The sequence below is a fragment of the Oncorhynchus tshawytscha genome, linkage group LG05 (genome assembly GCF_018296145.1).
Source record: "Oncorhynchus tshawytscha isolate Ot180627B linkage group LG05, Otsh_v2.0, whole genome shotgun sequence".
Taxonomy (NCBI): Eukaryota; Metazoa; Chordata; class Actinopteri; order Salmoniformes; family Salmonidae; genus Oncorhynchus; species Oncorhynchus tshawytscha.
Genome location: NC_056433.1, coordinates 43,690,554 through 43,716,968, shown reverse-complemented (window position 1 = coordinate 43,716,968; position 26,415 = coordinate 43,690,554). Strand labels below are relative to the sequence as shown.

Sequence of the window (26,415 nt, the reverse complement as noted above, 5' to 3'; positions counted from 1 at the left end):
CGGATGCCGTTGAAAGGGTCAATTTTCATCGGCCGGTCTTGTTACCTCTTTTTCTCTCTCTTTTTGACTCCCTCCCTCCACCTCCTCCCTCCCTCCTTCCCACTCCCAGTCCGGCGCGTGCCCCCTCGCTTCTCCATCCCGCCCACCAGTCACGAGATCATGCCAGGTGGCAGTGTGAACATCACCTGCGTGGCGGTAGGGTCGCCCATGCCCTATGTCAAATGGATGCTCAACTCAGAGGACCTGACGCCGGAGGACGAGATGCCGGTGGGCCGGAACGTTCTGGAACTCAACAGCGTGCGAGAGTCGGCCAACTACACATGTGTGGCCATGAGCAGTCTGGGCATCATCGAGGCGGTCGCGCAGATCACAGTCAAGTGTAAGAGGGGGCACAGGGATTCATCTAGGCTACTACTACTACTGCTATGGTCGGGCAAAACCAGCATGGAGATGTGTTATGAGGTTTCATCTTTATGATAATTCTATGTTTGCATCTAAAAGTCCCTCTTCACCCCTCCCTCCCCACCTGACCCCCACAGCCCTGCCCAAGCCCCCAGGCATCCCCATGGTGACCGAGACCACGGCCACCAGTGTCACCATCACCTGGGACTCGGGCAACCCGGACCCTGTTTCCTATTACATCATCCAGTACCGCGCCAAGTCTCCTGACAGCAAGTTTGAGACCATGGACGGCATCACCACCACGCGATACAGCATCGGAGGCCTTTACCCCAACACAGAGTATGAGATCCGTGTTTCGGCCTTCAACACGATCGGCCAGGGCCCCCCCAGTGAGCCGGTGGAGACCCGTACTGGGGAACAAGCGCCGGCCAGTCCGCCCCGCAACATCCAGGCCCGGATCATCTCCCAGAACACCATGATGGTCCGCTGGGACGAGCCTGAGGAACCCAACGGGCAGATCAAAGGGTACAGGGTGTACTACACCATGGACCCGTCCCAGCCCATGAGCCTATGGCAGATCCATAATGTCCAGGATAGCATCATCACCACCATCCAGAGCCTGGTGGCGTCTGAGACCTACACCATCCGTGTCCTGGCCTTTACATCGGTGGGCGATGGGCCCTTCTCTGACCCCATCCACGTCAAAGTGCTGCAAGGAGGTTAGGGTTCTGGGTTCAACCCTTCCTATCAACATGTCTGTGCTCTCACTAGGGATGAATGCATACCACAAGTGATCCATTATGATCCTGTACTGTAGAAAGGAAAGAAGCTTCACTGCAATGATCACTGTCACTAATTAAATGTATCTTTGACTATCTTAGTCCCCGGACAGCCAACAAAGTTCCAGGTTGGCGCTGTGTCCGACACAAGCATCGAGTTGACCTGGGAACCTGCCTTTGAGAAGGAGGGAATCATCAACTTTGAGCTTCGGTACAAAGAGGGCAGTTTTGGCAGCCAGGTAAGATATTATTGTCCATTGTTTAAAGCTATGGGAAGATTGTTGACCAAGCTTTTGCCTTTAAGTACTCTTGAACACCCTATCTGAGCAAAGGTGGTCAAACAAGGTTAAAAAAGGAACAAACAAAAGGTACAGTAAACTGAAGTGATATTTAATTTCCGTCAAAAGCATGCCTCACTCCCTCTGTTCTCCACCAACAGGTGACCAAAACCTTTGTCCCCACTGCCTCATACGTCGTTGAGGGTCTGCGAGCAAACACAGAGTATTACTTCTCTCTGGCTGCCATTTCCAACAAAGGCATTGGAGCCTTCACCAACGAAATATCCCAGAAAACCTTGCAAGCCAGTATGTAGCCCTTTTGCTCTCTTTTCCATGTACTCTGTGTGGGGTGTGGGCGGGTGGTAGGATTCTGTGGTGCAGCGGTTAACAATGTGTGTCTTCTGGGGACCTTTAATCATGCAGATATTTTGTGAGGACATGAACTCTCTTCCTGGCTCCAGGCTAGAACCATGGAATTAAAGGAAGCGTATGTGTTATTGCCTTGATATCGAAGTTCTCATCACCTTTGAACTGTGAATGTGTTTTATGAGGCCAATACTCAGGGTTCAAAGCTGATTCAGTTTTGCAATGTCTTTTTTGATTCAATACTATACAGGTCATCTTTTGAAAACATGTGATTTAATGCTTTGTGAATGACCAATGATGTTTTCTCCCAAAGACTTCAACGTGACAACAATATCTTTACGTTTACCTCATGAACTTGACATACACTCTGTGCGATATGCTGTTCTTCTGGAGGATAGGGTTGTGTTCGGTAATGCAAAAGGTTGTGAGTACTGTATTCACAGTCGTTTAACCGCTTTTTACCTTTTGATTTGATTATTTTCTAACCTGGGTTTAAACTGTATGTCATGGTGCTAACTATGATGCAGTTTATCCTACATTGTCAAACAAACCGGTCAATGTGGACAGACAATGTTTTGCAGTTGCTTTGGTTTTGCAGTTGGTTTTCCTTTGTCAACAGCAAGTGCACTTTAACCCATGTGACTGAGACATAAAAAATGTCTAACTCCCCAGTGACTGCCATGGCTTTCTGCTGAACCGTCAGTAGACAGGGGAGAGGGTGGGTGTAGACGGGTGGGTGTAGGAATCTGAAGACAGGCAGCAAAACCATCCAATCACAAGCCTTTACTGTTCCTCAGCAGCCCTACCTTGCAAATGAATTCCAGCCGGTCAACTCAGGAGTGGCCTGTACATTTTTTCCCCAGATGCCAGGAACACATCTAAATAATTGAAACACTGCTTGCTAAAAATAGTCCCAAACAAGTGACATCATGGTACCCAGTAGGTGCAGAAGATGGAATACAAATATTCATTGCTGGTTGAGGAATGTGGAGTTGTTAGGATATTACATGTACAATCTCCTGTAAATCTCCAGACTTCCTTTGGGGTTACATACTGTATTCAAAGATTTAGATATGAGTTATGTGTTGAGGTTTAAGGCTTTATCTCCAAAGAACTCAATGAGACAATGTAGCTGGATTTGCTTACATTGTGGATGGATCAGGGCAGCCTTTGTGCAATTTGGACATTTCTGCTGGGTAGTAAAGTAATATAGATAAATTGTACAGATCAATGAGCATTGCTCAAATATGTGGATTCCCTAGTCTAGATCAAATGAGTGTATTAATCATACAGCATCCATGTAATCATAGCCCACACAATTCCATTATCATTTCAGTAATGTACATGGGTGTTTCATTTGAGAATAGGTTATAGCTGTTTTGTCCTCTTTCTGATTCCTAAGGGTTTTACAATGAAGAACTTTGACTGGGGTTGGCCATCGGAAAGCCATGGTAGTGGGAGGAGACCTCCTTTAACACATTTTCTGTTTTTACCAGTGCAACTTGTTAGCCGTGCCCCTTGTTGGGGGTATAGGGCTTTGGGAGAACCACTTCACATTTATGTTGGTTGTGGTTTGGATAGCTACGCAGACAGTGCTGCTGAATCACTTATAGGGCACCAGTTGCATGCAAAACTCCTTCCTATCCCCTGGGGGTGCTGTTGAGATTCTGTAACTGCATCCTTGATCAACGGCTACACCAGGCATGACCCTACCTATATATGCACAGTCAACTCCATCTCTGTCTCTGTGTCTTCAAGTATGTGTGTGGGTATTTCCGCCTGTATATGTATGTATGTCACAGGTGGCTGGTGGCACCTTAATTGTGGAGGACAGGCTCATAGTAATGGCTGGAACAGAATAAATGGAATGGTATCGAACACACCAGCACATGGTTTCCATGTGTTTGATACCATTCCATTCACACCATTCCAGCAATTCCATTCTCTCTCTCTCTCCCTCCCTCTCTCTTTCTCTCTCTCTCTGTCTCTGTCTCTCCTTCCATTGCTGTCTCTGTCACGTTACCCTTGTCTGAAATGGAAACAAAATCTCTCCTTGGAATGGCTTGACATCACCTTGCTTACTTTGTTTCCTTCCTCCTGTTTTGTTGAGTCAATTTAATAACTTTTTAGTTATTCTTTTTTTTTAAAGCATACATTACATCAGGAAGCAGCTTGCCACATTTTTGCTGGCGAATGGGTTCTAATGTGAAGTCAACTGCAGCCACCACACCAGCTACAACATACACCACTTAGTGATAACATTTCCAAATCTTATCCGTTTAATTAGAGTAAGTATCTCCTGGGGTCTATTTCAGCTCCCTGCTTGTGCTGAGGGTCTCCTTTGTTCAACCCGTTGAGCTCTGTCCTTAGAGTCCAGGGACATCAGTCACTTCTCTTAGTCAATGGCTGCTCGTGTACAGCCAGCCACCCCTTCCGAAGTAGGTGTCAGAAAAAGCCAGTGGCTTCACATCAAAGAGGTCAGAAAGGTTACGAACTCAGACAGTCAAAACAAAACTGTGTTTCACATCACAACACAAAAACATCAAAACAAAACATGATCTTGTGGATGCCTTTGAGGTAAGTGTTTGTTTGGCACAGGTGGTCCAGTCTGCCGTAGCCCATAGCAACGACCCCCCCCCCATTACCCCTGCCACTTAGCCACTCAATTTAGAAGTCTATTTCCATTATACTCGCCCCAAAATAAGAGACACAAATAGGTTTGGAGACTCCATATGTGAAATGGTTAAATATTAATGCAACATGTCTGTGGTTTGGCTACTCATACATTTTGGGAATAGAGAGTATATGTCTCTTCCAGACAGCTCAGTCTGAGTTGATAAAGGTCTTTGTGACATGTTTAGCTCAGGGCAAGTATCTTCAGTGCAGTGAAGAGTGGAGTTAGTTGAAACTCCCTGCCTCGTGGCAAAAACCTCAGCAAAAGTGAGTGTACTATTAGAGTGCGATGTGTAGCACAAAAACACACACACCGTAAAGTGCTGGCTTTCTAGAAAACAAATGTACTCTACTTTGGCAGCAAAAGAGCGGAGAAGTACATCAAGTAAAGTAAAGAGTATGCTGTGTCCATCGCAAAAAGCAAAGCCAATCATCACATAGTTCCACCCTTAAAACAAACCAAGGGATTCTGGGAGACTGCTTTGAGACACATGACCGCCCCGCCCTAGACTGCTGGCCCTCATACATATCACCATCCTCCTCCCCCTTCTAAGAATCCAATTACCTTAGTGCGGCACTGTCATTATAAACACACACCTCATTGGAGCAGCATGAGATTGCTCGCTATACATAAGCCACACACACACACACACACACATATTTGCAGGCTACAGTATAATGAGGAAAAGAGGAAACATTGTTTACCAGCGGCTTGCCTGGGCCTGCTACTCACACACTCAGATGTGTTTAAACACTAATGACATGTTAGGGAAAGACCATTAGGACGGGAGACATAAAATACTACCCAAGAACATTTAAGATTTATTCTAGATTTGAGCCGGCAAAATACCCTTGCGTTACTCGGCAGACTGGACCTCTTTTCCAACCAAGTGAAGTGAAAGACAAAAGGCAATCTTCTCCTTGTTTCCTTTCTGTCGATCTTCTCTGGTACAGTACAAATGTCCTCAGAGTGTGGAGTTTGTCTTCAGTCAGTGTGGCGTGACCAGGGGCCATTGTCATGGGGGCTGCTCTGCCACTAAGGACCAGTGAAAACCCACAGCTAAGGAGTTCTTGCCCAACTCCTCACCTACACCCTTGCTTCAAGAAGTCACTTATTTGATCTCAGATCTGCAATATCTGGCTCCAAGAAGATCAATTAAAGTGTATCTGAGTCCAATTATTTTGGGCTAGGAAATAAAGAAATGTATGTGGCACCATTGAGTTAAATGTTCCTACACTGGTCCTGTGGGCAGCAATGGCCCCCATTCAGACGCAAGGCCCCTTGGGATACGCTGTCCCAGTCAGACGAGGTTGAGATACCTATGAGACAACCGTTCAGACGCGGCCGCGGAGGGTCCACACACCGGGACCGGGAGCTTCCCCTATCTCCCTCAATGTTACCCGGCCGATAGGAACGGTAATGGGGGCAGGCATGACCCCGGGGTGGGTGTTACGTGATTTTTGCAGAGGGGAGAGTAAAGGGCCCTAGGATGTCAGATAAGAATCCCATTTCATAGCGTCTGAATTAGTTTCACGCTTTGCCGATGAGCTATAGGGAGACCTCTGGATTGTCAGGCTTTGTTACACATTTAGATTATACCTTGAAGCTGCCAGCACCCAGTGGAGTGTTATCGCTCAAATTAAAATGGCTGATTCTAAATCCCTGTATTTAGCCAAACAAGCAGTTTAGCCCACCACTTACTGTAATTGGTGAAGGTTTTTAGATTTATTGGAATATTTGTACGAAAGCGGCCATTTGGCATGGAGTCGGATTAATTCCGTAATGATGACAAATACCTCTCTGACATTCGACATTGACGGTGAAAATGAAAACACAACGCACGCATCTTGTACTTACACTCCTGACTGAATGTGAATTTGATTTGTGACTAGCCGCAGACGAATAACTTGTGGACCAGCTTGTGTTGCGAGCAGGGCTATTGAAGGAGGGACATGTTTGCAGTCATTTATAAAGCCTCTACCAGCACTTGAAAACAACCCAGAACACATCTCCCTCTAAGCTTCCGTTCACATCATAACAGACTTAGAATATGGTTACGATATCTCCACAGACATGACTAATGATACTGTATGTCAAATCATATAGCATTCATACAGGCTTTCAAAAGATGCTTCAAAAGACCTACTGAAAGTGAATCATTACCAGAGTTCCATCTTTTGTTGCTGTCATAGTTCTAGCGTCCATAATCTCCACCACTGGGCTTTGTGGGAGCCGAGGCTTACCCCATGGCTCTGCCCCTTGCCTGTCTTAAGTTTATCTGGTGTGAGGGGTCTGCGTGGCGCCATAGCTCAAACCCTGACAGATTCCACAGTTTCTCTCTTCACATGATTGAGCACCGAGCGATCATTCTTGACACTGAGAGTTTGCAAAATACAATCTATTGTGGGGAAGAATGGAGAGAGAAGAAGCTGAAAGGCTCAAATCCGTTAAAACCGTAAGTAAATAAGCACATTGGACACAGAAAAGGTTCTAAACTGTGGCTGTTCCAGAACAGTCCATTCTTATAGCTTTTGACTGAGGCTGTCCACTGATTGTAAATACCTCCTGTCTTCTCCGGGCTGCACTGTTAGCAAGAGTGGCAGTGCGGTTGGTACCGCAGCAGTAACCTTAATGAATGCAGCAGCACAAGGCATCCATCTCGGTGCCGGTGCTGCCTGTGTTTTTTTTTTTTTTTTTTTTATTGTTTAAGAGTTAGCGGCAGGCTACTCCCCGTCGGTAAAAGTGGGGAAGCTATGAAATGGGATTCTCTGAGCAAACGGTTAAGATAAAAAAAGGAACTGTGTCCTTTCCCCCCAAGGTCAAATGCAGACACCCAGAATCCAGTGGGTGTAGGTTTTCCCCCAACTGCTCCCATCCCTCAGTCTTGTGGACCCTCCCTCCGGCCCAAGTTATACAAGAGTATAATGCAGTCCTGACTACAGCACAGAGCCAACTCTCTCCCTCTTAGCAACCCGAAACAGCCCAAAATGACCTATCTCAACAGGCCAATTTGACCGACTACAAAGCACAGCTGTCTGGGTTTGAATTTGATAAGACGTGTCTCTATTTGGACACACTCTGTGGAAGGAGAGGGTTGTAAGCTCACTGGCTCAGGGTGAGCGCAATCTGTAGTCAGGTGCTGGTGGTAAGAAGGTCTTCAAAAGTTAGTATTTGAAGGAAGCCAGGTACGTATAATGCAGACTGTACTTGTGTTTTGAAGTTTTAATGTTCTTATTTTCCGTTTTCTGCCCAATAGCCTGTTTTTTTCATGTTTGTTATGATTTGACATTTCGGACCCTAACGTTTTTCTTTTGAGTCACCTCGGTTACAGATCAAATTAATTTTCCAGTAGCTCGTGTCAATTTGTGTTTTGCTTTTGCTTGTTTGGAATGAAAACATACTGTATTTTTTTTTCTTCCTGTGGATTTCATTTCCATTTTTGTCCAAGATTTGCACAATGTGGAATGCCTTTTTCTATGAATTCATGTTTTTCATTTAGCTTAGCCCACCACAATCCCAGATGAATTAGATAGTAAAAAATGAACTGGGCTTGTCACAAATGATGTGAAGAATGTTATATTATAGTCACACGGAGGAGTGTTGGTAGAAAAAGGGGGATCTTGACTTGGATAGAAAGGGTCTCATCTATGTCCTCATATCCGTCTAATGCCTGGTGCGGGTTGAGAAGTGAAACATTTTATCACTCCTTGCACACTCCCTCGGTGAGCACGAGTTCTAAGAGCTCTGTGCAGATTAGAACGTATAGGCTTCCATTTTGATTTGGAAGTTCACAGATGTGTCGTTTTTAATATGTTTTGGAAGAGCGCTCCACACAAAAAACCCAGCCACTGTGTTGAATAGCTTTTATATAATAATAATAATAATATTAATAAAAAGTCTCACTCTGCTACTTCTCCCCCTTCCTCTAACTCCCATACTGGAAGCACAACATCTTTCAGTTTAAGGAGGAGTGTAAGTCTGCCAAAAAGAGAGGGGCTCTGGTTTTTATCCTTTAATCGATAGTGTGAGTGTGTAGCGCGCAGTGCAGGCCTGGACAGGCTAACATCAGATAGCTCCCGTGGTATCACACACGGGCTGATAACTGACAGACCCTGACAGACCCCTTGGTGTTACAGACCACTGTGCACATGTCTGGAAATATAATTCTGTGAGTCCGTGACATAGTCCCAGCTATCAAAAGAACTGGCCCAGTATCTCACGAGAGGCGTCCATTTTGCTTCATTCTTACGCACGCTGTGTCGTCCAGTCCTCCTTACACCTTTTACGTTTACATTTGCCTGACGAGTCAGTGTTTCTGTTTTGTGTTAACATTCTTGTCAGTTCAAGTCTCCTTTTGAGTTGGGTTTTTCCTTTTATCATTTTCTTTATCTCTCCCATCTTTTTGTTTTTTGTTTTTCACCCCTTTCCCCCTTCCTCCCCTCCTCCTCCTCCGCCTCCTCCTCCCCCCTTCCTCCCTATCCTCCCACCTGACCAGAGCCCTCAGCCCCCCCTCAAGACATTAAGTGCAGCAGCTCCAGCTCCACCACCCTACTGGTAAGTTGGCGCCCCCCGCCTGTGGAGAGCCAGAATGGCGCCCTGGCGGGGTACCTAGTGCGCCACCAGGTGGTGGGAGCCTTCGTAGAGGGTGGAGGCGGCGGTGCCGGAGAACCCATGGAGGAGCCGGCCGTGCCGCCCAGGGACGGGCAGGTGCTGCTGCAGAAGCTGGAGAAGTGGACCCAGTACCGTGTCACCTTGGCCGCCTTCACCGAAATCGGGCCGGGCCCAGAGAGCGAACCCCTGCTCTGCCGCACCGACGAGGATGGTAATTGAGCTTATTTCACCCGCAATCTGTACACTTGTTGTGAGGCACATACAATAGCTGGGCTGTCGACATAGCTACACAAAAATCTGCTTCTCAGACAATGGGCAATACCTCTACTACCGTATGGTTACAGGGATGTAGCAGTAGCACCCCGTAAAATTACCTCACCTAAGCTTCACTTATGACACCCATACCCCTAAACATAGAATACATTCACACTGTCAATAGCATAGCTCAGTGGTTCAAATCAAGGACCCCCAGACATAAGCGTCTTAATAAAAACCAGACCACCCCCAGCAACATCACAATATCCTTTGGAAATCCAAAAGTTGTTGTTAAACCATTTTCCCTCCCCTCCTACATTAAATGTATGATATAGCCCATCTCATCTCATTCTTCCTCTATGGTGTCTAACAGCCTAGTGTTTAGCCTCTTAACAGTTATGAGCATGCCACACCTCGTATGGCTGGCCATGTCACAGCACAGCCAATTCCACTGATGGGAGGCTGACAGTAACTCAGCCAAGTGATGGCTCGCCATCCCTCACAATACACTGGTGCAAATGGGCCACACTTTTATTAACCGTGCGTAGGAGCCAATTTGTCTCTGGAGGCCAGTGCGGTGCACAGTAAAAGGCAGGACGCCAAGGCCTCACATAAAGGCTTTCCATTATGTCTGAGAGATAGGGGTTTAACCGGAGACCGGCGACACAGAGTAGACACGTATTGGGAGGTCAGGTTGTGAGGGGGAGAGTTGTTTAGTACAGTTTTGTGTGCTTGAAAGGTTTGCCCCTACAGTCTGGTGGGGGGTTATGTGTGCAGACTGCAGAGTTTAAGTTTCTAGTCTATCTGGCTCTCAAGGGAATAGCTCTTGTAGTTTTTGTGTGTACGTGTGCTTACGCCCGATCGATAACCTGTTCATACTGTATGCGTGTACTATGCTGTCGCGGTCTTTTAACATTGGCCCTATCTTCTTTTTTTTTTACCCACAGTTCCAGGGGCTCCTCCTCGGCGGGTCGAGGTGGAGGTGCTCAACTCCACGGCGCTCAAGGTCATGTGGCGCTCCCTGTTGCCGGGGCGACAGCACGGCCAGATCCGTGGTTACCAGGTGCACTACGTACGCGTGGAGAACGGAGAATCGCGTGGCCTGCCTCTCATCAAGGATGTCATGCTAGCCGACGCCCAGGTATGATCCAGCCCCTTTTGGTCCCCTAATTAACCATTTCATTGTATCAAGCTGTCCTATTGGAATGACACACTCTTATGGAGTGACATGAGAGCCTATGTAAAGATTAGTTCAATTCTGTTTGATAGTGCAATTTGAAACAAAAATTGTCACGGGTACAACAAACTGAAGATGAACCTGAAGACCTTCGTTCTGTGGTCTTGTTTGAAGTTTTGTGGAAGTGTAAATGCTACACATTACTCTTATAATGTGTGCTACGATATGTACAATACATGCGCTCTCTCCTTTTAGTTTATAATTTCAAGTTTCTGCAATATTCCTCTCCTCTGCCCTCAACAAATAATCTGCAATATTCCTCTCCTCTGCCCTCAACAAATAATCGCACCTTCCTTCTTTCACTTCCCCTCCTTTTATTAGGGCTGTATAGACTCCCCTTTAAGAGAACCTCAGTGGTCCTCTTCTTGAAAAGTGTGATTGCACGGCTCGTATCGAGCATAGCAACTCGGCACAAAATGGCTGATTATAGTATTCTTGAGGCTGGAAAACCAAAATTGGCATGAAAGCATTTTAGAGAAAAATTGTCCCTCGCTGAAAGCTAGAATTATAATGAAAGCCGGCACAATGGTTGTTTTTTACAAAGCCTCTGTCAACAAAACAGTGTAGGAAATACACAAAGTTTTTTCGGTGTGCTGTGTCATCATACAGTAAATTACAGCTCTGCACCACTAGGACAAACAAAGCGAAAGTACACAAACAAACTGAATATTTATCCCCAGAAGTCTATTCCACAACGTTTTCAAGCAACATTCATAACGTGTGGTCTCTTCTTTCACAGGTCTTTCTTGTAAAATAGACTTTATCTTAATGAGCATAATCTGTATAAACAAATGTCTTAATTAAAATAACCTTATTATGACAGGCTGTTGACAAATTGTTAATGGTTCAGCCAAAGTTTGGATGTTTTAGTAACCTTTTATATGTATTATTTGAGTCATCCAACTTGGCGGTAATGCACTGTTATTATAGTAGATAGAGTAACCTCATGAAAAAAAAACACTGTAAACAGCCCCCATAGACTTCAGTTCACACCTATTCCCTAGTCTCCACTGCTCTCCTTAAAACAGACTAGCTTTTCTCTCTCCCTCTCTGGTCTGACCTGTTCTGACATGTCTGTGCCCTCGCCCTCTTCTCTACCTCCTCACAACACGCTCCCCTCTCACATTCCCCTTCTCTTTGAGTTCCTCTCACATTCCTCTTTCTTCCCTCTTTCTCTCTCTTTTAAAAATCGCTCTCTTTCCTGCACTCTCCTCTATATGGGGGGGTTAGTGGGAAACGGACGATACAGCCGAATACGTGAGTATATGTGGAGTCGCCAGAGTGCTACGGTGTAGTTGAGAGGTTAAAAAGCACTGGGTATTGCATCACCCCAGCCATGTTCACATGTGTAAGTCCGGCCGGACTTACATCATCCTATTCACTTTGAGCTTTGATATTATGGTGCTTTATCAGTAACCCCCTAACACTATATATTATAAGCAGGCTCTCTCAAGTTAGGTAGCACCGGATAGGCTATGCTATCTCCAGTATTGATGTCCTAGAGAGAGTAAAGGCAGAATTCATAATGCTAATTAGCTCTGCGGATGATGAGACAGTGGCTGATGCAATATCTGGGTGCTGCTTCTCCCTGTGCCTGGACTGCTTAACGCTACTACGTGCTACTGTGTGTTGTCGTGGTGTGTGTCGTGTCGTGATGGTGTGTTTTGTGTTGCGATTTTTCTGTTTTTCTTTTACTTTGCTGGTGCCATGCCTATGATTGAGTGTGAAATAATAATAAAAAATAATCTGTTAATCAGTGGTCACATTGTCTAGACAGTTATTTTTAAGTAAATCTTAACATGAATGATATAATGTATCATCAGACTTGAAATCTAAAATGGCTGCATCATCATACCTCCTCAAACTCACCCGATTGACCCTTGTGTTTATCAACAATTCCTTTCTGACATGATTTGAGTCTTAACGTTTGGCCCCATTCCCCAGTTTCATAAACACTTGCATGATATACATGATGTTGACGCCGCCATCTTTGGTGTGAAAACAGTACATAATGTCCTCTCTTTACCGCCACTGACCTCTCCATCTCCCAGCTGACCAGTCTAAAAACATCCTGCATGCATTTAGCTAGCTAGGCCCCTCTACTGAAAGATTCATCAGCATTGATCGAAGATTCTTCTCTCTCAAGAGCACCAGAGAAAATAATGGCTGAAGGAAAACTGCGTGCACCATCCATGGTGCATCCATTTTTTGTTTGTGAGCGTTACTTGGCTAATACCTCAGATAATGTATATCCTTTTGCCTCCTCCTTATCATATGCATCTTGTAGCTTTGGAGAGTTGTAGGATGTTTAGGAGTGGTAGGATTAGCAGGATTCAATCTGCAAACAAAATGGAGGACAGAAAGCATTCTATCCACCTTAGAGGTCAAAATCAGCAGAACATGATAAAATAGTAAGAGAAGGTGGATGGCTGCGGAGTTGGTGATGGTCATATGTTTTCACCAGTGTTCTGATATATTGTTTGTCTACTTCCTGTTTTCTCCAGGAAATGGTCATCGGAGGGCTCCAGCCAGACACCACCTACTCCATCACAGTAGCTGCGTACACCACCAAGGGAGATGGAGCACGCAGCAAACCCAAACTGGTGGTTACCAAAGGAGCAGGTCAGTCTTTCATACAGTTTATATATCAGCCTATATAGTACCACAATTGTGCCGTCTGGTTTGCTTAATATAAGGAATGTGAAATAATTTATAGTTTTACTTTACCTTCTGATACTTATATTTACTTTTGATACTTAAGTATATTTAAAACCAAATAATTTTTTACTTTTACTCAAGTAGTGTTTTACCGGGTGACTTTCACTTTCATTTTCTATTAAGGTATCTTTACTTTTACTCAAGTATGACAATTGGGTACTTTTTCCTGCTCATGACATATATTACAATGCATTAGTACTGCATCATAATTCATTACACCTGTAGGCTTTAAGCTACCTTCCCTATATTGGAAAGAAAATTACCATTCAAATATTTCTCAATGAAACGGTTGTGGGTTTATTGGGAAAAAAACTAGACATTTTGAAAGACAGAGACGATCCTATTTAGAACCCAGAAGGCTTAGCTACTGTGAACACGGCCTATACCTGCAAGACTGGAGAGCTGTGAAAGCCCTCTTTGAGCAAATATGGGGCCGTCAGGGCTAAGATATGAGGCTCCTTTGTGTATGCATCCACGCCAGTCCGCTTCACGGCCTTCAGACACTCAATATACACACACTCGAAAGCAGACACACACCCACACACACTCTCACACAAACACACATACGCCTCATATGACAGGTCCTGATCTTGACAGGTGTGCCTATCGCAGGTGTCAGGTAGTGTGACGGGCGGCAAAGGGCCTTGGTACTGTCACTCCTCTCCTCCCTCCCTTGTCGTTCCGCGCTGACTGATCACTCACTCCATCCATCCATCCCTCAAAGCCATCCCGCTTTCCCTTTTTATTACTGAAGAGCGGAAAAAGGGCTTACGCGGCCCCAAATAAATAAATTAGCGTGAGGAAGAACAAAAAAGAAAAGAAGAGAAGCTTCAGTCCCTTAGGAGGTAAAAGAGGCTTCCTATTCCCTTTTCATGTGACAGTGGAGCTACCAGCTCGTCGGCCATGGGGCTTAGTCAAATCGTGGTCCAGACGGTTTTCATGGTTTTCTCAGGCCCATTTCAGGGAGACATTGTGCTGTCAGACAAGTTAAGCCCCTGCCTTGTACTTTGATGAAGCAAAGGCACAGATGGGAGGGAGGGCCCTTGCAAATGTTTACACCATGGTTTCCCAAACTCGGTCCTCGGGACACCAAGGGGTGCTCGTTTTGGTTTTTGCCTTAGTACGACACAGCTGATTCAAATAATAAATTAATCATCAAGCTTTGATCATTTGAAACAGCTGTGTGGTGTTAGGGCAAAAACCAAAGTGTGCACCCGTTGGGGCCCCGAGGACAGAGGTTGGGAAACACTGGTTTGCAAACATGCACACACACACACTGGTGCATGTTAAGTGTGGAATGCAAATGCATGTGAAAAGAGTGAGTGCACACACACACAGGAAGAGAGACTGGTTTTAATCTTTCAGAAGGGCAACTACAGTCGTGGTCAAAAGTTTTGAGAATGACACAAATATACATTTTCACAAAGTCTGCTGCCTCAGTTTGTATGATGGCAATTTGCATATACTCCAGAATATGCAAATTGATTGCAAAGTCCCTCTTTGTCATGCAAATGACCCGAATTTCTCCCCCAAAAAAAATAAAAACATTTCCACTGCATTTCATCCCTGCCACAAAAAGACCAGCTGACATCATGTCAGTGATTCTCTCGTTAACACAGGTGCGAGTGTTGACGAGGACAAGGCTGGAGGCCGAATTGATGCTGATTGAGTTCGAATAACAGATTGGAAGCTTCAAAAGAAGGGTGGTGCTTAGAATCATTGTTCTTCCTCTGTCAATCATGGTTACCTGCAAGGAAACACGTGCCGTCATCATTGCTTTGCACAAAAAGTGCTTCACAGGCAAGGATATTGCTGCCAGTAAGATTGCACCTAAATCAACCATTTATCGGACCATCAAGAACTTATTGGAGAGCGGTTCAATTGTAGTGAAGAAGGCTTCAGGGCTCCCAAGAAAGTCCAGCAAGCGCCAGGACCGTCTCCTAAAGTTGATTCAGCTGCGGGAACGGGGCACCATCAGTACAGAGCTTGCTCAGGAATGGCAGCAAGCAGGTGTGAGTGCATCTGCACGCACGGTGAGGTGAAGACTTTTGGAGGATGGCCTGATGTCAAGAAGGGCAGCAAAGAAGCCCCTTCTCTCCAGAAAAAAACATCACAGACTGGCTGATATTCTGCAAAAGGTACAGGGATTGGACTGCTGAGGACTGGGGTAAAGTCATTTTCTCTGGTGAATCCCTTTTCCGATTGTTTGGGGCATCTGGAAAAAGCTTGTCTGGAGAAGACCAGGTGAGCTCTACCATCAGTCCTGTGTCATGCCAACAGTAAAGCGTCCTGAGACCATTCATGTGTGGGGTTGCTTCTCAGCCAAGAGAGTGGGCTCACTCACAATTCTGCCTAAGAACACAGCCATGAATAAAGAATGGTACCAACACATTCTCCGAGAGCAACTTCTCCCAACCATCCAGGAACAGTTTGGTGATGACAATGCCTTTTCTTTTCCAGCATGATGGAGCACCTTGCCATATGACAAAAGTGACTCGGGGAACAAAACATCGATATTTTGGGTCCATGGCCAGGAAACTCCCCCTTAATCCCATTGAGAACTTGTGGTCAATCCTCAAGAGGTGGGTGGACAAACAAAAACACACAAATTCTGACGAACTCCAAGCATTGATTATGCAAAAATGGGCTACCATCAGTCAGGTATACTCCAGTATACTCCACAGGATGTGGCCCAGAAGTTAATTGACAGCATGCCAGGGCGGATTGCAGAGGTCTTGAAAAAGAAGGGTCAGCACTGCAAATATTGACTCTTTGCATCAACTTCATGTAATTGTCAATAAAAGCCTTTGACACTTATGAAATGCTTGTAATTATACTTCAGTAATCCATAGTAACATCTGACAAAATATCTAAAGACACTGACGCAGCAATCTTTGTGGAAATTAATATTTGTGTCATTCTCAAAACTTTTGACTCTTATGACAGCAAAATAAAGAAAGGGTAAGTTGATGAAAGCAGGACTATATCAAACTCTTAATTCTTGGTTCAATAGATAATGCCTCAAACTCCATCAATACAAAACATTGTGAAAATCAAGGATAGAATAATTTCATCCAACTCAAAGGGGTTGGTTGATCAAGTCAAGATCAATGACTTCATGTAACAGCCAGCTACTTTTGTGTAGGTGTTGGAGTCGAGGTTTGAAGCAGTCTTCATGCGTTAGTTTAGCCTGATGACTCACACTAAATTATTCCGCTGCTCTGTCTTTCGGCAACATACTTTAGTCTAAGACTGCCATCATTGAAGTCAATTGTGTTGAGGAGGGGCACGGGGGTCATTGTACAAAACAAAGTTATCAGCGATTGGATCGTCCCTAACCAATCAGAGTATCAAAGCCAATGACGACTTTTCAAACCACCGCTTTACCCACGTGTGTTCTGGCTCTGGCCCAACCCATCAGTTTCTGGACTAATCAGAATGTGTTCGCATTGTTTGAAGAGTTGGGGAGGTATCCAGACTCATTGCGGAGAAGAAACTAACGTCTTTGGGTGTCTTGGTAGCCAGGCAAACATTACTTATGCTCCCTTTGTGTTAATTTACCAAGTAATAACAGCTAGATTTATAGAACTTGGTGGTGTGTGACGTCACCTTGTCTATTCAAATCGCCTTCAGGCTCTAAGGCCTTCATGGTTGATGTAAGTTGAGGTCCAGACATGTACATCAAATTGAAATTAATGGTTTTGTGCGATACGCAAAAGCAATTACATACAACAGAGTTTAGAATACTCCAGTCCCTGTCTATTCAGAACAAGGGCCAGTTTGAAATGTATGGGGGGGGCTGGTCCAACTCAAGGTCTCATGAATACAAAATGCACCCCCATCCCCAACATAAAATATATTTTCGCATGACCCCTTGTACTGTAAAAAAAAAAAACTGCACACCCTCCTCCCTCATAGAATAAACTTAAAACAATGTTTACGACAACAAGTAACAATAACTGTAGCGACCCTGTGTTTATAAACGTGGATATCGACTTTTGCTGCACATTTGATGACACACAGTGCTACGGGCCAGAAGGTTGAGGTGTCCGACTACCGCGTACAAGCTCATTCTCCTTGCCTGTTTCATTAGGCCTACACTACGATCAGAGCCGGCTGCAGACAATGATCAGCTAAGAGTCATTTAAATGCCATATTTATAATTATATCAAATATATGCAACAAATTGTCATCCAACAGGTTTCTGTGCCAATGCACCACAACCAATATACAAAGCATACCGACTTTGGGCGCTTCAATATCATGGTTTGCGATTTCAGCAATAAATAGACTATGTCAATCTCGACAAACAGAAAATACAATCCCTCCCGACCTTATAGGTCTAGCCAGTATTAAAGGCTTTGCTTGACAATCTCTGAATGTCATTCAACTTTTTGGTGTTTTGTAACAGATGTCTCATCCCATTCATCAAATGGCCACTGCATAGTTTGGTTTGATTGATTGATTTTATTTGTGAGTAAAAAGTCTGGGACTTATTTCCATTGTGGGCCCAATTTTTTACAAACAGGTAAACACATATGCAATGACGTAGATACACATTACAGAGATACAGACCAAAAAAAGTTTATCCTGCACACATTAGCCAGCTTTTGACATGATTTTTGGTATGGCTTTGTGTTGCTGTGGTAGTTTGTTCCAGTCAACAGCACCGATTATATAAAAAAAATGTGTTCGTACCAGATAGACTCTTATATTTAAAACAGCGCATTTTAGAGTCTCTGGCTCCTATTTGATGCTGGTGGACATCTCTAACAAATTAAACATAGTTGGGTAGGTACTGTACCTGGGGGATGAGTCCATGATAATTATCTGGACCATACCAAGTTGAATTAATAGTACTCGTTTTTTCTACAGATAGCCAACCTAGCTGCTTAAAATGCTCAACCTCCAGATGAGTATGAGGGGGGAGTTAAGTACAATTCTTACAAGCTTGTTTTGGCTGGTAGCTTATTCTTTAGATGTGTGGGGCTGCTGGTGAACCATGATGTGCAGGCGTAATCAAAGTGAAACTGGACTAGCGCATTTGCCCGAGTCTTTGTGGTGTCTACAGTATAGCGCAAGCAAGTTGATGAGGACGTTTGGCTAGGTGTTAACAAGTTATATAGTAAAACCTGCAAAAGAGTGAATGTAAACCAGGGGAGAAAAACGCACTACCCTCCCCTGTAGCCAATAAAAATAACACACAACACTCCTCAAAGCAAAACATAAAGTTAGACAACGCCCCCTATTTTGGACCCCCCCACACACACATTTTGAACTGTCCCTAACTATTCATAACAGTAAAATAAGGAATACTAAAATATCTCCAAACTGTACTACACTTTAAAACAATATACTGTATACAGAAGGACATTACTCTGTTCCATTAAGTCCATTAACATTCCAGGCCACCAAAGGCCACTTCTCCTCCCACTCTAATAGTCAGAATTTCTCATTAGTCTTCATCCCTCCATCTTCCCCCTCCTCCTCTTCATCCTCCCATCTCCATTCTCCCGTGAGGTGAGCAGATTGCATGTTGGCGCTATATAACGCTGAGCGGAGCAGGGAGTTTATTTTAATCCCGGGATGCCTGGACAGGCCCCGGAATACACTGGGAAGAAACCGTCTGGATGCCACTAGCCCTCACAGACCGCCTGGCTATTCCTTCTCCTAATTGGCTACTTAGCACAACGTGTGGTGATTGCACCAAACCGGAGCTTGTAGCACTGCATATTTATGGCTTTCCTTCAACTATCTTGATTTCTTCTGTCTTTTCTGTCTTAAAATAGATGTTAAATGAATGTAATGATTCTTGTCAACTGTCTCTGGTGGGCCACTGACCCACCCACTTAGTGGTGCATTCTGGTAGCCTAATGGGTTCTTAAATGAATGTTGGTGAAATGTCAGCATTGTTTGAGGGGAGACTTTACATTTTTGGGGTCAATGTCAAGCATAGTAAAAAAAAAGAAGAGAGGAAAATTAAGATGGGAGGGATTACAGAAGACCTTTGCTGTCAAAATAGCTGAATCTCCAAGCGTGGCCAAGGCGATTTTTCATCACCACAGCTAAATTAGGTATATGTGGGGAAGCATTTTCAATTATGTTTGCCCTCCAACGCTGGTCAGCTCGTGCCACCTTCGACGCCTGATATCAATTGGATGCAAAAAATGCAGCGGAGCACTTTTGGAGTGCCTTAGCCAGTGTACAGTAGAGTGAGGAGGGCCCACGACCCCTGATATATCTCTCTGGAAGTTGTAGCCGCAAGTTAACCACTAACATGCTGACCGCGCGACGCGTGCGTTGCAAAAATAACTGTACACGTACATGTTATTCAATCATTGCACCCACACTGCTCGCGCACGTCAACGAGTGTCTGCGTAGCCAGGCGCTAAAATAGAACTTGGTTCTATTTGTGACGCTTGATGCGCTGCAAGTCCTGCCTCTCCCATCTCCTTGTTGGTTTTTAGGAGCATATACCCACATGGGTGATTGAAAGATGAACTGAGGTTCACACTCCAGTCCAGTTGGTGGTGGTAATGCACCTTAAAGTTGGTTGGCAACTGCCATATAAAGTCCAAAGAAGATGAAGAAGCCTGAAGGAGGTTCAAACTTTTCCCCGTGGATTAATTGTCAGAGTAGAGGACCTTGTGCATTTCAGGTAAAATGACAACCCAATGTTTATATCCCAGGACAAATGAACGAGCAACAGCAAGCTAGCTAGCTAAATTAGCATAAATGTTTCATGCTTTTCGACCTGTCACCAAATTAATATAGTTGTTTATAGTTGTTCGTTTTGATATTTCAACCTGCGTGTCCTGATTGCGTCTGGTGTGGGTGAACAAAATCAATATGCACACTTGCAAGGGGTCTGGTCAGCATGTAAGAATGCTGCAATTTTTTAAAACTTTCACTTTCACACGGCACATACACACACGCTCTTATAGACAGACACACGTATTACTTGTCTTTAGGGGCGATTACAGAGCAATAGAGAGAGCGTGCTGTCTTTGTGTGTGCATGCACCCATGTATGTTTTACGTGTGCGTGTGTGTGTGTGTGTGTGTGTGTGTGTGTGTGTGTGTGTGTGAGAGAGAGAGGAGAGAAAATGAGTAGGAAACCCAATCCACTACTCAATCAAGATGACTGTGTGTCAACAGCGGCCATTAAAGCCAGCCCTGATGGAAAACGTGCCTCTAGCTCCACTGGGAGGGATTGAGGGAGGCCAAGTGGAGAGGAATGGAGTGATGGAAGGAGAAAGAGAGGGATGGAAGGAAGCAGAGGGGGAGAGAGGGGGGTAAATCAAGGTGTCCCCTCTTTGCGGCAGATTGCTCCCAGTCCCATGTCGCCTTCACCATGAGGACGACTCTCATTCTCACCCCTTCCTCCTCTTCCTCCCTCAATCCTCCAGTTTCCCCTTAGCATCAACCTGCTTTCTCAGTTAACCCCACCTACCCTTTCCTCTTCATTTACAGTAGTCCCGAGCCTACCCTGTAAACACACACATACACACACATCTCAGGCCCATTATCTCGGATGTTCTCGTTGGGGCTTACTAAGCAGTGAATGTGAGGGGAATCAAGTTTAAACAAGGCAGGCTGGTTGCAAGGCTGAAGTTATAGTTTGTTAGCTTGGAGTAATAGACGTATTCATCTCGCCGCTGTTTGGATACTGCTGTTTTTCCATTATTGTTCCAACTCAATTTGCCCCTGCCCAGAACAGGCCCATTAACAAGAAGGAACAAAGTGGATGGGTATATGGGGAAGTGGGGTAGATGTGAGTTGTCAATTGGTACGGGAGCCTGTATGCGTGCTACACAGTGGCTAAGAATGTGTGTACAAGAGTGCACACATACAGTGTCGGCAGAAATTCACACACACTGAAACACACACACAAAACATTGAGGTAGATATTGTTCCAGCCAGTGAGAGGGAGGGAGCGATGGCTCCAGACAAATGTTTGGCTTCTCCATATTGGGCCCTGGCCTGGGAGAGAGGCCAAATTGCCCTGTGTGCAGCAGGGATGATGTAAGGGCAGGAACTGTCTGCTGAGTTGGACTAAATCACGAGGCACGGTGCATACACAACCCACACACACATAAGCATGTGCGCACGTAAATGGCAGAAGTACTTGCATTGCAGAGTAGCCTAACACACATGTACACAAATTGAACTTTTGCACCTAATGTGTGTGTGTGTCGGAGCCTGTGCGTGTATGTTTATGATTAATCCCGCGTAGTAGTATTTCGGGGATAGCGTTTTTGGGAGTCAGGTGTATCAAGTGAAAGATCACATCTTTCGCCTCATGTATTTTCATAGACAACGTTAGATGACAAGTCTGGTGTGGGATCGCCTGCGCTAAGACGGGACTGGAGTGCAATTTCACAGCGCTCATCTCTCACTAAGCGCCGCTCACTTCTGAGACAAAGCCTCCGTGTTGACACTGGCTCGATCACACTGATGGGACCTCTAACGAACGGGGAGAAACACAGAGAGGAGAGCCATCCACAACCCCGAATCTGGGTCACTGAAGAAGAACGTCTAGACTACTGCATCATCCGGTCTGTGGCTCATCCAGTCTAAAGCCTCATGTCTAGAGTTGATTATCTCTTAGCTTTTACACTGAAACTTTGAGAATACTTTTTTTTTGGTCAGAGAGTCACATCACAGTTAGCCTGGGTGTGCCGGTCTGTTTCTGCCAAGGCTTGACAATGACAACGGAGTTGGCCAAGCACAAACAGATCTGTGACAAGGCCACATCACAGTCACTTTGAGTTCCAATTCCCATTTGCACACGCTTCTACTCGTCAATGCTGGAATGTATTGAATATCAATTTGTGAATAGGAGAAATGGCTCATTGTTTCTGTTGAGAGGACCTTTGAAGCTGCAGTTGAATTGCAGGTCATTATCGGAATTGACTGAGTTCAAATGGAATCGGCACCAACCCAAATAGAGTACTGTAGGTCTACCGGCCCAACATTATGCCGTTGAAAGTGTAAAGTAGTCCCAGACAAAATCGGTTTCAGTGGTTTCTACTGACTCTGTTCTTGCAAAACCTTTCATCTGCTGAAAGATTTTTTTTTTTTGCCCCACTAAAAGGCACATTCCATTCGATAATGAAGAAAACACGTTTATCCCTCACCAAACATACACCATTGTCCTCCCGAGCAGCCTTAATCTAGTCCACAATCTTACAGCACAGTCTATTATTTGTTCTTGACGTACCTAGATGTACAAACCACACACCATTTTCGCTCTTCAAAACAAATCCTGTTTGACCTCCTAGAGTTAAAATATAAATGGATAAAAGTTTTGTTTGTTTGCTTTCCTCAACAGTGCCCGGGCCGCCCTATCTGTCAGTGGCTCACGATTCGGAGACGTCGGCCGTGGTGCGCTGGGACGCACCCGATGTTATGATCCCTGGCATGGAGCTGCAGGGTTACCGGCTTCAGTTTGGCCGCAAGGACGTGTCCCCCCTGGCTACTCTGGAGTTCACCCCCCAGGAGAGGCAGTACACGGTGGCCAGCGTCCACCGCGGTGCCACCTACCTCTTCAAAGTCCAGGCTAAGAGCCGAGGGGGCTTTGGGGAGGAGGCTACGGCCGAACTGCATGTGCCTGAACAAACACCCCAAGGGTACCCCCAAATCAGCGAGAGCTCCAACGTGACCTGCTGCTCGGTAGAATTGGCATGGTCGCCCCCGGTGCTGGCGGAGCGCAACGGGGACATTACGGAGTACACGCTGGCGTACCAGGAGACGGGTGTTGGGGGCGCACCCCGGGAACTCAGCCTGCCCGCCATCCAGTCCAGCTACGTGCTCAACAGCCTAAAACCCAACTCAGCGTACGACGTGAAAATACGCGCGCACACGAGTGTAGGTCCAGGGCCCTACAGCCCGCCGATCCAGTATCGGACTGTGGCGTTTGAGACAGGTATGGCTTGCCTGTTTCTCTCCCAACCCGGGGGGGAAAAACACAAAATTGAAAACAACAAGCAACAACACAAAAATGAAACCAACTTCCCCCCCCCTCCAACCACCTTCACTTCTTCTCCACGACAAAAAAAAAATCCTAGAACCTTAAAAGGTTTGCGGGGGACACTCACTTCACTAACCCAAAGGTAAAACCAGTCAGTAAGTTACAGTCAGTCAGTTTGAAAAAGGGGAGGAGACGCGGCGTTCCAAGGTAAGTGCCGGTTGGTCAGACACCATGCAGTCTCCTTTCAGCCCTTTGCAGCCACGCACACTTACACAGCTAATGCAGCCTCACACACACACCCCCAATTTGCAAAGAAACGAAACAAAGGTAGGAACTCAGTCAAGAGTTTGTTTCAGTCAAGAGGTTTTAGTACATTTCCGTTATCAAGTACAAGACTTTGGTTCCTTATTTCCGTTGGTTTTCAGTTTGTTTTGAGTCCCCCTCTCCTACTCTGTTCCCCCCCTCCCACTATGGTAAGGTTTGTGGCATGGCATCCCCCCGATGCACTGCTAACGACTGTCGGCATGCTGTGTTTGGGTCTGTCTTTGTGCCCGCCAGGCAGCACATCGTGGGCAGTGCCAATCCATGCTCAGAGTGCAGAGATGGTTGGTGCCAGAACCACAAGGGTCAACGACTCCTGGTTTTCAATGGGAAGGGAGCGGGCAAAGGGGGATAGTTACTAGTAGAAAGATGTAGTGGTCAGAGAGGGGTTGGCACTGCCCGGGTGGCCAGCCAGCGGGCACGTCCGTGCTCCATGGGTCCGTACTTGTCCATGAGTCTCCCATGCTGTGTGTCTAACCAATAGCGTTGCCCCCTTCACAGCCTATCACAGCACAGCTCACCGCCCGCTCACTACTCCAACCTAGAGGAACCCCAGCTGGGAAAATGACCTACGCTCCCTTTTTTTCTCTTTCACACTCTCTCACTCTCTCCTTTCCTCCTTCCTCAGCTCTCCAAACTAAACACAACCTCTCTGTTTTTGTTTTGTTCGTTTTTCTTTATTTTTTACTCTTCTCTCTCACGACAGACGTCCCGAAGAACTTCACAGTGAAGTGGGTCACCAAGACAACGGTGTTGCTAACGTGGAAGTTTGCTGAGAGGCGGTTCCCATTCCGATGCACGGTGAGCGAGCGATAGACAGTCAGACAAAAATGACGCACACGTCTACAGGACTCTATGAATTCATTTGTGACTAATTATGCCACCGACTGCAATTTTGATTTAAGTCATAGTTCAAACGATGCAATCTTGCATAGACCAAATTATAGAGTCAATCAACCCTCACAGAGAGACGTTTATAGACAGCCAGGCATACACATGCCGTCTTGGAACACACTATTCCCAAAGAATATCTCCTTCAAACTAATTTTACATCGTCCATGCTTTTACCCAGCAGTTTTACCCCGGAGCTGAGGCTTCCCTAATGTGTATTTTTTTTGGTGTGTCTCCGTTTGTCCATCTGTCCATCTGCCCCCTGTCCAGATTGAGTACAACCGCCAGAAGATGGACGTGGACGCCCGGCTGACCAAGGCGCTGGTCACCAGCCTGCGGCCCAACACCACCTATGAGTTCCGGGTCACGTGTCAGGAGAAAACAGAGGGTGGACCTCGCCACCGTGTGGTCGCTAGGACTGCACCGCCCATCCTGGTCAAGAAGCCCAAGCTGGACCTCTACTCGGAGCCGGACAACATTCTGACCATGGGCTTCACCCCGGTGGAAAGCAAGGACATCAAGTGAGAGAAGTTGACACCTAGGTTTCGGTATATGGGTTCATGGGTTTGTCTGACGTGGTTCTTTCTTTCATCGTTCTTTCTCTTGTTGGTTCATCCTCCTTTCTATCTTGCTTTCTTCTTTCCGGCTCTTTTGCCGGTTCGTCCCACTTGCTTGCGCTCCTCTCTTTTTTTTTCTTCTCGCTTCCTCAAACTCACACACTCTTCCACAGAGCACACATTACACCTTGCTTTCTTGCCCTCGCTGTTGCCAACCTTCTGTCTTGCTCTCTCATCTCCACTCTCACTCCGGTGTTCCATTATCCTCTCACATTCCTTTTCCTCTGACTTACTATCTATCACTCTCTCTATCACTCTCTCTCCCACTCTCTCTCACTCTTTCTCTATCTCTCTCTCTCTCTCTTGCTCTCTCTCTCTCACTCTCTCTCACATACATACATACATACATACATACATACATACATACATACATACATACATACATACATACATACATACATACATACATACACACACACACACACACACACACACACACACACACACACACTTTCAGGTTAAATCCAACCTAGCCCATTCGTCCCTATTAGTGTAAGTTAGTGTTATGGCTCTCTGAAGATGTTGTATGTCAACGGTACTGATGTCTGTGTGCCTCGCAGGAATTTCTATGTGGTGGTGGTACCACTAAAGAAGGGCTCGGGAACAGCCCGACATCACAAGAACCCAGACGAGATGGACTTGGAAGAGGTAAGAACCGAGGAATTACGCACATCCCAGCGTTGCTCAAAGTCCACAATGGAATTGTGTTTCAACCACAGTGCTCTTCCCAGGTGACTCAACTTCTTTTTTTATCACTAAAAACTTGAACCATATGTACCATATCTGAGTAAAACTGCATTTTTTGTTGTTGTTGTGTGACATACACAAAGGGCACAACATTTCTATAAAATGTCATGTTGCACCCTCGCGTGTGGTTCTGGCTAAGTTTGCCATATCGGAGAGGTACTGTCATTTCCCCCAGGGGTGGTACCTCTCTCCCTCCAACCATCCTGCCTGGAGAGAAGGGGATTACCTCCCTGCTCCCACCCTTCTTCGGTTGTTAGGGGTGATCTTGAGCTTTGATCAGCGAATGGCCGCGGAAAGATTGTTTTGGGGGTTGGGGTCTTGGTTGGGATCTTCCTGTGGCTTTGGTTCAGCGGTGAGCTCTTGGATTTGGAATGACCAATATTCCACCTCTTCAGAGGACTCCCTCATTTTCTTGTTGTAAAGGAATGGAGTGGCCTGGTCTGTCAGGGCACCATGCCAACAAGCACCCTATTGACTTTGGGGCCAGAATGTACGGAGGGAATCGACCCGCAAAAACCCTATTTAGGACGTTTTCAGCTGACATTTA

At 45.6% G+C, this 26,415-nt stretch overlaps 1 protein-coding gene across 25 annotated transcripts in view; it reads left to right on the top strand.

The window, feature by feature from the left end:
- The window catches only part of LOC112250622 (receptor-type tyrosine-protein phosphatase S-like), a 271,665-nt gene that overhangs the window by 189,195 nt on the left and 56,055 nt on the right, over window positions 1-26,415 (top strand). For 15 of the 25 annotated variants that reach the window (XM_042321927.1, XM_042321928.1, XM_042321926.1 and 12 more), the window contains 12 exons: window positions 110-379; window positions 540-1,121; window positions 1,284-1,420; window positions 1,621-1,765; window positions 8,995-9,321; window positions 10,313-10,506; window positions 11,833-11,859; window positions 13,107-13,224; window positions 22,654-23,247; window positions 24,320-24,414; window positions 24,775-25,025; window positions 25,682-25,769. In XM_042321927.1, the coding sequence (XP_042177861.1) occupies window positions 110-379; window positions 540-1,121; window positions 1,284-1,420; window positions 1,621-1,765; window positions 8,995-9,321; window positions 10,313-10,506; window positions 11,833-11,859; window positions 13,107-13,224; window positions 22,654-23,247; window positions 24,320-24,414; window positions 24,775-25,025; window positions 25,682-25,769 (2,828 nt within the window). The remainder of the gene's footprint in view (window positions 1-109; window positions 380-539; window positions 1,122-1,283; window positions 1,421-1,620; window positions 1,766-8,994; window positions 9,322-10,312; window positions 10,507-11,832; window positions 11,860-13,106; window positions 13,225-22,653; window positions 23,248-24,319; window positions 24,415-24,774; window positions 25,026-25,681; window positions 25,770-26,415) is intronic. The other 10 variants (XM_042321933.1, XM_042321947.1, XM_042321945.1 and 7 more) reach the window with 3 other exon arrangements.